General features: G+C 39.5%; 1 protein-coding gene across 4 annotated transcripts in view; it reads left to right on the top strand.

Annotated features, from left to right (window-relative positions):
* Positions 1–10,482, top strand: part of BST1 (bone marrow stromal cell antigen 1) — a 28,791-nt gene extending 18,309 nt beyond the window's left edge. The window contains exons 6-10 of one of the 4 annotated variants that reach the window (XM_084625439.1): positions 1,458–1,550; positions 3,551–3,637; positions 4,190–4,249; positions 9,047–9,125; positions 10,309–10,482. In XM_084625439.1, coding sequence (XP_084481565.1) covers positions 1,458–1,550; positions 3,551–3,637; positions 4,190–4,249; positions 9,047–9,125; positions 10,309–10,314 — 325 coding nt within the window. In that variant the 3' untranslated portion in view covers positions 10,315–10,482. Of the gene's footprint in view, positions 1–1,457; positions 1,551–3,550; positions 3,638–4,189; positions 4,263–9,046; positions 9,471–10,308 lie in introns of those variants that run through there. The other 3 variants (XM_084625438.1, XM_084625441.1, XM_084625440.1) reach the window with 3 other exon arrangements.
* The last annotated feature ends 1,691 nt before the right edge of the window (positions 10,483–12,173 follow it).

The following is a 12,173-nucleotide window of genomic DNA, read 5'->3' as shown; positions in this document are numbered from 1 at the left end:
ACAGGAAAGTCACACAACATAAATACAGATAACTTCCTCTACTCTTTGCCAGTAAAAATGATCCCATCTTAATGACTCAATTTGCTCTGATAAATCACTCCCTAAAACCATAGACCTTAACCTTGCAGAAGTAAGGCTGATTGTATGTAAAAGGAAAAATGTGGTTTAATATTTTACTATTTACATACTCCTGGTCAGATGTGAGATCAGTTGGTGTAACTCCATTGACTTCAGTGGAATTATTCCAGTAGAGAATTTGTCCCTCCTATACCTGGACTTCTGAATATTACAGTATTTAACAAACAGCAAACCTGCCTATGGAGGATTCTTCCCGGGTCAGAATGGACAGATTTTTTTTTAAAAAACACTCTTTTATGGTCCTACTTGTTCCCATGCTAGGTATTTTATACCCTTTTGACTTACTGCTGTGATTTTATATCTACAAATATATTTGTCTTGTGGTTAAAAGAAGAAAAGGAGTACTTGTGGCACCTTATAGACTAACCAATTTATTTGAGCATAAGCTTTCGTGAGCTACAGCTCACTTCATCGGATGCATACTGTGGAAAGTGTAGAAGATCTTATTATACACACACAAAGCATGAAAAAATACCTCCTCCCACCCCACTCTCCTGCTGCTAATAGCTTATCTAAAGTGATCACTCTCCTTACAATGTGTATGATAATCAAGTTGGGCCATTTCCAGCACAAATCCAGGTTTTCTCACTCCCCCCCCCCCCCCCCGAAACTCACTCTCCTGCTGGTAATAGCTTATCTAAAGTGACCACTCAGGAGAGTGGTCACTTTAGATAAGCTATTACCAGCAGGAGAGTGAGGTGGGAGGAGGTATTTTTTCATGCTTTGTGTGTATATGATAAGATCTTCTACACTTTCCACAGTATGCATCCGATGAAGTGATCTGTAGCTCACGAAAGCTTATGCTCAAATAAATTGGTTAGTCTATAAGGTGCCACAAGTACTCCTTTTCTTTTTGCGAATACAGACTAACACGGCTGTTACTCTTACTTCTATTTTAAAAAAACAAATCCCATGTTGTGCCTGAAGAAAGGCTGCTCTTGTAGGATTTTTTTTTTTTATTTTTTACTAAATACCGAGTGGTTTGTTATAAGTGCTGCATTTTAAACACTTATTCCACTCACATCTTTATTAATAGAGTCTTATTCCTGCTCCACCCTGCTAAGATCATCAATCAATAAAACAACAAACTTAGGATCCATACACCCCATAAACTCTGTTAATACTCAAAATTGGAATCAGAATTTTGTATCTTGGGTTCTGCCTCTGATAATGAGCCCAGAAGAAACCATAGGTACAAATGACCTGGACCCAGATATCCCACTGAAATCAGTGGGAACAGACTCAGAGCCCTAGTTACTGAGAAGGCGAAAGATCTTTTCTGTTCTATGTAATTTTAAAGATTTGTTTTCTTTAACCAGTTTTTTTGCAGACTATGAAGTGCCTAACTTCCAAAAAGACAGAATTTCACAAATTGAAATCTGGGTCATGGATGACATTGGGGGACCTGACTTGTAAGTTATAGGTCTTAAAAAAAAACAGAACCTAATCTTGTTTTTCCTCTTTTGAATCTGTTTTTACAGTTTTCACTTTATTTTTCTCTATTATTAGATTGCAGTAACACTCAAAATGTTTGATGTATTCCAAACACAAAAGAAACCACAGTGCCTTCCTTGGAGGGTGTACAGTCTTTTTAAAAATATACAGTTGATGTGACCAGAACTAGGCACAATCAAAAATAATGTAAGGCCCTAAATCTACTGAGTCAGTAGGTCTGTCAAGTTCCTTCCCCACTCTGAACTCCAGGGTACAGATGTGGGGACCTGCATGAAAAGCTCCTAAGCTTACTTTTACTAGCTTAGGTTCAAACTTCCCCAAGATACAAACTATTTTACCTTTTGCCCTTGGACTTTATCGCTGCCACCACCAAACGTCTAACAGGTATATAACTGGGAAAGAGCCCGTTTGGAAATGTCTTTCTGCAAAAAATCCTCACCAAAACCTTGCACCCCGCTTCCTGGGGAAGGTTTGATAAAAATCCTCACCAATTTGCATAGGTGAACACAGACCCAAACCATTGGATCTTAAGAACAATGAAAAAGCAATCAGATCCTTAAAAGAAGAATTTTAATAGAAGTAAAAAGAATCACCTCTGTGAAATCAGGATGGTAAATACCTTACAGGATAATTAGATTCAAAACATAGAGAATCCCTCTAGGCAAAACCTTAAGTTACAAAAAGACACAAAAACAGGAATCTACATTCCATTCAGCACAGCTTATTTTCTCAGCCATTTAAAGGAATCAGAATCTAACGCATATCTAGCTAGATTACTAACTAAGTTCTAAGACTCCATTCCTGTTCTGTCCCTGGCAAAAGCATCACACAGACAGAGAGAGAGGGGCTTTGTTTCTCCCTCCCCCCAGCTCTTGAAAGTACCTTGTCTCCTCATTGGTCATTTTGGTCAGGTGCCAGCGAGGTTATCCTAGCGTCTTAACCCTTTACAGGTGAAAGGGTTTTTCCTCTGGCCAGGAGGGATTTTAAAGGTGTTTACCCTTCCCTTTATATTTATGACAAGAAGCAGGCCTTAAGTCAGGGCAAGGCAAGTACAGGTTAGATTAAATAAGAACCATCTGAATCCCAAATCAAACTCTGAGGTTTAAAAAAGTCTTTTCACTGTCCCCAGTGCACTATTTTTCAGGTTTACACTTCTCTGCAGTTCATGGTTCTGGAAATTAGTAGAAGTGGTGAAATGCCATAAGAAGGTCTCTTCTCATGGTACTTGTGACCAATCCAACAACAAGAACTACTAGTAGTTTTGAGAGCCTGAATTTGGGAGATTGCCAGCCCAATTCTGCAATCCTTGGAGATTTAAATATTCATCGGCACTTTTAAGATGCTTATTTGGGCCAAAACTCTTGATCAGCCATTACTATTTTATTCAGTTAATTTAAGTAAATTTTTACCCAGCCACAGGAGCTGAGGTGGTGAGGGAAGCACTCCATTATTGGAGTTTAAGTCTGAATGCTCATGTCCAACAGCAGGAGTTCTAAGTGATTGAGGAAGGACTCAAGCATGGTTTGTGGAGTCTAGGCCAAAGTTCCAGTTGTTGCAAAGTAAATATAAAACACTGTCACTGATGCAAGTGTATGGTGAATTCTGATTTGGTAGCATTTTACATCAACTTTGCACGGGTGTAAATGAGTGCACAACATACAAAGTAGTGGAGAATCAGGCCCCCTAAATTTGTATTAGTCCAACAGGCAGCTGCCCTCTGGTAGTAGATTTGTTTTTCTAGGTAATTGCTGTTTGGTTGCAAGATACCAGAGTCTGGCCAGCTTGCTGAAATTGTCCTATAACCTACTATTAAATTCCCTAAAAAAATCTGCTCTAATTGTGGAACATTAAGGTTCTGCAATTAAAGCCCTAGCTGCCATAGCAATTGACACTATGGAAATTAGCAAAATAAACAGTTAACTAATAAAAGACTTTGTTAACTAATCTCTTTTTACAGGGATTCCTGTGGGAGAGGCAGTGTACAAATATTAGAAGAGAGACTCAAAACCATGGGTTATGACATCACCTGCATTGACAATTACAAGTAAGTGGAATTTCTTTAATAAATATGAGGTATTTGCTACGGTTTTTCAGAAATTTTAACCTACTTCTACCCATGAGTATTCCCATACCAGGGGACCCACTAATCTACTATACTGTAGCTTTAGTAAGAAATTGACATCTGGAAGTGATAATGCCACTTTCCTCAGCCATCTGAGCACACTTCCACTGATATGGCAATTGTACAGTTTGTAATTTTATTATTAAATGCAACCGTGTCCTCACTCAGTATCAGACACAGAAGATGGCGTGGTCCCTTCCACTTAGAGCTATCAGTTCAAATAGGAAATTAAAATCTGAACAAGAGTTATACATTAACATTCCCTTCTCATGTCCGCAGAATTACTTATGGTAGCTGTACTTACTGTGATACCAAGAGCTTCATTCTAAATTAAATACCATTAAGAAGGGAAGGTCTAGGCATCCAAATTGTGCATCTCTTCATTTTATAACATCGTTCAATTTGTTTCACTTTCTCTTTTGTTTTGCTTAGTTTTCTTACTGAGTGATACTAAATAAAATAATTTCATTACAGATCTGTACTGCTGTTAAAGTGCCTGGATTATCTTAATCACCCTGATTGTTCCATTGTTTCGTAAGTAAACATGGTAAATAAAATCAATCCAACTTCTATGCCATTAGAGCCAAATGAATAATTCACAGCTAATAATTTATTCAACAGATTTCATCTGTTCTACTGATTGCAATTTGTCCATGACAGCTGTATCGAAATATATTATTTTGAAATTATTCAGGAAACAATTCCTGCTCTATAAATTGTGCACAAGCACTTAGTTGCAAGTATCTGATATTCATAATTAAAGCAGTGTTGATTAGTTTTGATTGAACACACAGACCACATGGTATATTGCTGTCCACTGATTGCCTGAGCATAACTCTTAGAATCAAGTATCTCTTGCATATACTCAATTAGAAATGCAAAATTTGCTTTTCACAAACATTCTCCAATAAAATTGAGATCATAAATCAACCATAAGACTGCAAATCTAAATAACAGCACCTGTCCAATTATGTGCAATGTAACTTTCAATTCCCAATTTCAAGGAGGTACAGTATTCCTATCCAAACATTCAGAGATCCAATATTTCACCAATACACTTTTATGAGAAACATATGGAAACTTAAACACAAGTGGACACATTCATCTTTGCTGTAAGTCCAGCAAAGTACATCATGGGTAAATTAAACCCAAGGGGTGGGTGGAAAAATTCTTTGTATTAACTGCAAAAATGTTTCCCAACACAGAAACACCTGAGGTTGAAAGGAAAAATGCCAATATCTAGTGCTGAATTTGAGCTCAGGTGATTAAGAAGGCCATATCTCCTAAGTGACCTGTATTTTTCAGTGATAATCCATTGGCCTAGGACAAGTATATAATATACAGAAATTAGGTTTGTGCATCAAGCACAGAGTACATAGGACTGTCTATTGTTCAACATCACATGGCTCTCCCACGCTCAGGCGGCAGAGGAATGCTATTGCTGCTGGGTTGGGCACACTCTACCCTCTCCTGCACTAAGCAGGTGTTCGAAGAGCACTTCACTCAGCACAGAGAAGAGAAGAATATGCACGAGAGTGCAGCGATAGTGCTTCAACAGTCTTCCACAGGCCTTTGATAGAAGATTCATCTTTAAAGCTCCTGTATCTTAGAGAAACTGGTAGTGGTGTTCTGACCCAGCAGCGTTCTCTGTTGGATAGCTTTTCCCTATCTTGGCATATGACAGTCACAAGAGCGTTCCCTTTGGTTCCATCACCCAAAATTATGCCCTGGCACCAACCACTGAACATGTGAAAACAGCATTTGAGAGACAACAAATGCTCACATCAATATGAGCAGATTGTGTTGAGGTAACAGATCATCAACCTTACCAAGCTTACAGAGACATTTCTTTATTGCTGTGTGTATACCATGTACAGGGTTGTAATACTGTATGAGCCGATGTGATTTAAAAGAAATTGATTTCTTATTCTCTGAGTGATTGACAAAGTTTTTGCTCCTAAGTAGAAAAGAAATTGTGATTGCCAGTCTTTATCCAACTTGTGAAACCCACAGCCCCAAAAAACCAGTAATTTTCTGAACAAACTGACAATATTAGCTAGCTAGAGAAATCTGAGCTTAATGGGGCTCTTCTTTTGGATGCTCTGAGTTCTTAATGGATGATTTAAGAATATAAGAACGGCTAGACTAGGTCAGACCAGTGGTCGATCTAGCCCAGCATCCTGTCTTTCAACAGTGGCCAGTGCCAGGTGCTTCAGAGGGAATGAACAGAACAGGTTCAAGCAATCCATCCCGTCGCCCATTCCTAGCTTCTGGCAAACAAAGGCTAGGGACACTTCACAGCATGGTTTTGCATCCCTGCCCCTGCTGACTAATTGCCATTGATGGACTTATCCTCCATGAACTTATCTAGTTCTTTTTTGAACCCTGTTATAGTCTTGGCCTTCACAACCTCTTCTGGCAAAGAGTTCCACAGGTTGACTATGGGTTGTGTGAGCAAATACATCCTTTTGTTTGTTTTAAACCTGCTGTCTATTAATTTCATTTGGTGACCTCTAGTTCTTGTGTTAAGAGAAGGAGTAAATAACACTTCCTTATTTAATTTCTCCACACCAGTCATGATTTTATAGAACTCTGTCATATCCCCTCTTAGTTGTCTCTTTTCTAAAAGTCCCGGTCTTATTAATCTCTCCTCATATGGAAGCTGTTCCATATCCCTAATAATTTTTGTTGCCCTTTTTTTGTACCTTTTCCAATTCGAATACATCTTTTTTGAGATGGAGAGACCACATCTGCACGCAGTATTCAAGATGTGGGTGTATCATGGATTTATATAGAGGCAATATGATATTTTCTGTCTTATTATCTAGCCCTTTCCTAATGATTCCAACATTCTGTTTGCTTTTTTACTGCCGCTGCATATTGAGTGGATGTTTTTAAGAGAACTATCCACAATGACTCCAGGATCTCTTTCTTGACTGGTAACAGCTAATTTAGACTCCATCATTTATATGTATAATTGGGATTATGTTTTTCAATGTGCATGACTTTGCATTTATCAATAATGAATTTTATCTGTCATTTTGTTGCCCAGTCCCTTTGTAACTCTTCGCAGTCTGCTTTGGACTTAACTATCTTGAGTAGTTTTGTATTATCTGCAGATTTTGCCATCTCACTGTTTACCCCTTTTTCCAGATCATTTATAAATATTTTGAACAGTATGGGTCCCAGTAGAGACCCATGGGGTACACCACTGTTTACCTCTCTCCATTCTGAAAACTGACCATTTATTCCTATTCTTTGTTTCCTATCTTTTAACCAGGTACTGATCTGTGAGAGGACCTTCTGTTTTAACCCATGACTGCTTACTTTGCTTAAGAGCCTTTGGTGAAGGACCTTGTCAAAGGCTTTCTGAAAGTCTTAAGTACACTATATCCCCTGGATCACCCTTGACCACATACTTGTTGACCCCCACAAAAAATTGTAGTAGATTGGTGAGGCATGATTTCTCTTTACGAAAACCATGTTGACTCTTCCCCATCATATCAAGTTCATCTATGTGTCTGATAATTCTGTTTTTCACTATAATTTCAACCAGTTTGCCTGGTACTGAAGTTAGGCTCACTGGTCTGTAATTGCTGGGATCGCCTCTGGAGCCTTTTATAAAAATTGGCATCACATTAGCTATCCACCAGTCATTTCTCTCTTCTCCACGGGTTTAGACCATATTACTCAAAGTCTTGTGTTGTGGGCAGTTTCCTTAACTGAGGAAATCTGGATAGGAAACCTTTTGGAAACAGTTAGTGTCTTGTTCTTTTCACCTAAGTGCTGAACATATCATCTCTTCAGTACTACCCGTCACTGCAAGCATGGGACCCGCCTGTTCCCTTCTATCTGTCTCAGTACTTCTATAACCACAATCACCACAGTGTCTGAGCAGGTCTGTAATAACAGAGCACCTTCCTTGTGCTGGCCCTGACTCTGCATGTTACTGAATGCCTCAACTCCCACTAACCTGCCTTGCACGAATGGGTCTTACTTCCCTTCCTTGGCACATCCCTCCTAAGCTTTCTACACCTTCTTTTATATTCAGCTGTGTGTGATCATTCTGAAATCCTGACCCATGTTCAACTGCTGTTCACATGGAACCCTTTTCCACTTTGGCCTTTAAAGTGCCCTTTTGAATATTTGCTACTACCACTGAGTTCTGCACCATGGCCTGTGCCCTTGGCTTCAGGGCCCACCACGACGGCCTTCCTCCACATCATTGCATAGCCCCCACAGCTCTCACCACTGGTGATGACTAGGAATAAGGGCATCCCGTAGGACACGCTGAGGGGTGATGGCTGCTCAGTCACTGCTCCACCTGAGATATGAGTAGGCTAAAATGAGAAATCAAAGCAAAAAGATACTCCCATGTAGCAATAGCTTAAAAATCTGCAACAAATGACCTCCTTGGTAATCTTAGCTTCTTCTCTCCCCTGCAGAAGATCCACCAAGCAAACTGTGATTTGTTCGAATGCCTAAGCTGTTAGAACTTTTTCTGAGTACACTTCCAGATTTTGTTAACTCCATGAATAGATCCCAATTATTAAATATGCTGATAATTTAATTTATTGACAAATAGCTTTTACAGAAATTGTTGTTTCACTATTAAAGACACATTCCAGTCAAGAGCACAACTAACATTTTTACACTTAAAGAATAAACATTGAAGCTAGATATTCAGGTCTTTATTACAAGCTCTCCTGCAGCCTCTTTTACAGTGGCTCAGTGCCATAAAGCAGCTGAACAGCTGGCTTAAGTGGTGTCTAGGCAACAACCTCAGCACATCGGTCAGGTAAAGTGATTTAGGTGGCTTTATTCTGCACTTAAAACCCTTGTCACATAGGCATACTGAGGGAAGTGGCCATGTCAGAGCAGGAATGGCAGTGACCAGAGGCTGCTGTGTGGCACTGCTCCAACTTACACTGAGGGCCATGCTCAACCTCAGAATCCTGGAAGTCCAAAAGGTGGATAAATGCCCTATTACTGCCTCCACACTTAGGCTGTGCCTCTTGTGAGGAGACTCGGGCTGTAATCATCATCTGTGACACTGTGACATGGAAATTGACTAGTAGGTGGCGTACAAACATCAACAGAAAGTACTCCAAATGCAGTCTGGTACTAAGGACATACAGTTAATGCAGGATTCTGTGCACAGATTTCCTGTTTATAAAACCATGACAGCTGAGCAGTATTGAGAGTCATTTCAAGAGTCATTGTACAAAGATTTCTGAAGCTGAATTTTCTGCTTAATTTTTGGACTTCAGACTTCAGCAAAGCTCTGGTATTTCAAAGGATATGTACTTAAAATCCTGTTTTTTTCTTTAGGTCTGCACCTTCAACACAAAAAGGACTTGTATCTTCAGACAGAGACGGCAGCTGGAGCAGGCTCATTTACACTATTTTTGTAGTATTTGTTTTTGAGATCTGCTTTAACCTACAGAATTAATCTACATAATTCAATCCTTCTGTTTTTCTCCATTGTCTGTAAATTTGGCATTATCCTGTCTCAATGTAATTCCTCCCTTAATTCCTGGGATTGCAAGAATGCCTATTAAACCTCATCATAGGCCACCCACAGGTTTCACTAAGTCTCCTAGCTTGCTGCCCAGCAGTGCATGCATGTACTGTTTAGATAATGTCATTCTGTACCAAAAATCACACATTTGTTTCTTTGTGTTTGTAACAACTTACATCCAATAAAGTGACTTGTTTCAAAAATAAAAATAAATAAAAAAAATAACCTATGTAACATTGCCTTTGACTCTTCTGCTGCTGGAATCCTCATCCATGCCTTCATCTCTCCTTATCTGGGTAACTCCCTCTTTGTTTGTGGCCTCACCCTATTCCAGTTCTCCAGAATCCCATGATGAATGGTACTGCCCCTTTATTCACATATCAGGAACCAGGGCCACACCACCCCTATTCACAAATAGCTTCACTGTCTCCCCCACCCATTTCTGAATCTATTTTAAAACTGCCTTCTTGTTTTTAAAAGGCTTCCTTCTGCCTTAGGACCTTGGGCTTCATTCTCCCCTGCCATGCACCTTATGTTATCTGCACCTCTGTGAAGTGAGTGCAGACTGAATGTAAAATGCTATCCCTTGTGTGAATGGGTGTTTTGGGTAGCATCTTATTTACACTTGTAAAAAGTGAGTTTAACAAAACAAGGAGTAAGGCAATGGAGAATTTGGCCCATTGTTTTCACATGGGGTATATCCATCACTATCAAAGTTCCTCAGATGGTTGCTTCCTGCTGTTTGGATTACCAACAGCCAGTTGACTTGCCCAAGGCCTGTCACATCAGCAGAGTTTTTCTTGAACGCTTTTAAATGAAAAATTAAAATGTTTCCAGTTCAAAACAACCTTGTTTTGAAATGCAAGATTATTAGGGGGGGGGAGTAAATTAAAAATGCTCAAAATTAAAATGCAATGTTTCAACTGACCCAACCCCCTTTTTTTTTTCCTCCCTCCTCTCTCTCTCTTTCTCTCTCATATATCTTCTGTTCATAAACATTTTCATGATTTTGAGGTTTTTGTCCTGATTTGAGACAGGAAATTTTCTTGAAATCTCTATTTTTTTTTTGCAGGACTGAAAAACTGTTTTCAATCCAGCTGCAATGAGGAGACACCAAACGTAGTCTTGACTGTCTGCTGAGCCAGCGCCATCTACAATCTGAAGGTCCAGGGTGTCTGTCTATCCCCAACCACTGAAACCTCCAGACTGAGGCTGTACAATGTGGGATATATCTAAGAAAATTAAAATACTTGCATTTTTCTAAGAGAATTTTACACATTTATTACTTTTTGCATATTCACTACTAATTTCTATGTATGTTTGTTAGCAATGAAGCTGATTGTGAGCTATTGTGTTGTACCAATAAAATAAAAACCAGCAGGATCTTATTAAAGGGAAAAAGGCAAAATACCACATTTATTGTGAATACAGAAAGAATCATAGTAAGCAGTTAGTTATAGCTATAACATTCCATTCAATCTCAAATTTATTCACACATTCATTCATACAAACACACACGCACACGGAGGTTCTGCAAGGTTGTTATCATAGTTACCAGCCTTAGAGTTGCTCATGCCAAGCCACTGGCCAGGTGGCCTGGACATGAGGAGGGAGCAGGGCCTTGTCAGATGCTCATCTGATGCTCCTGGAAGTTGGTTTGCAGAATCAGACCCCAAAGTTCTCACTTTTTAGAGTCTATTTTTATAGGAATTTCTTCCTATGCCAGTCTATGGGAATTGCTTCATCATGCTGTTGCTGAATCAATCAGCAGATAGCACATTCCTGACGGCTCCAAGATGTTATCTTGTTCTCTGGTTCTCCCATTCTTGAGGCTGTTGGGTGGATTCCAGTCTGCCCTCCCGGGGGGGGGGGGGGGGTCCTCTGGTTATTTCCACTTGACGCCTTCTTCAGCCGATGGACACTGGATTCTTAGGCTGGCACCTCCCTGATCATTCAGTTATTATCCACACCAAGCATCCATCCACATCCATCCTCTATCTCTATTTTAATCACAATTGTTAATACAACAAAAGGGCGGGGAGTCTCTGGGTGCTGTTTCTGTTGTTAGAGTATTGCTTTGAGTCTCTCTCTCTGTGAATTGCTTTGAGAACAGACTCTGTCTTAGAACGTACTAACGCAATTAGCAGCTTGCAAGTTTCACACATAGAGGGAGAGAAACAGTACCAAAAACCAAGAGACCTCTTAATTAGTAATACCCTGGAATTTAAACTCTGGGGAATCAAACTCATTTGTGATTTTAATACAGAACTTCTTTAATATGATCCAACATAATCCCCCTTTTGACACTAAGATTTATAATCGTCAGTGTCACTTTCTATGTAGCCTATTCAAGAGAAAGTACTGTGAGGCAAATTGAGTTTGTGATTCCAATTCATGCCACATACATGATCCTAGTGATGTATCTTTACTACAAGGTTCTGGGGCAACAGGCAAGGTGAGGCACACCCACTTTTGAGGAGTCCATTCAGTACAACCTCTAGTGTCCAATAGCTTCCCTCCCTCCCCAGCCCACTGGCTCAAGGTCCAGGGTAGCCAAAAGGATCCCATGTGTAATATGGGGAGTGGGTTAACCTTCAATACCTTTGCCTCCAGGGACTGTTGGTGTGCAATTTTGACAACAATTTCTCCCATTAACAAGTCTGGTTTACAATACTGGAAACATATTGCATCCATTCATATTGATAAGTGTCAAACAATGATCTCTTTCTTTTTTAACAAATGCATCAAACCCTTAATATTTCCCAATATGACCCAGAACATTTTGTGTTCCAAAGTAGCTAGTGCAGGTATCTGCATTTCAGTGCATCCCATAGCTATGGCTGTGTAGTTTCCTATTTCTAATATTTTTTTTTTTCTTATGGATAAACCATGTGGTAGTATTAAGCCATTACTAAAGATTCCATCGGCCTTTTAGGT

This window comes from Lepidochelys olivacea (genome assembly GCF_965140295.1).
Source record: "Lepidochelys olivacea isolate rLepOli2 genome assembly, chromosome: 4".
NCBI classification, from domain to species: Eukaryota; Metazoa; Chordata; order Testudines; family Cheloniidae; genus Lepidochelys; species Lepidochelys olivacea.
The sequence above is the reverse complement of the archived record's forward strand: the minus strand, read 5'-3'. Positions and strand labels throughout refer to the sequence as shown.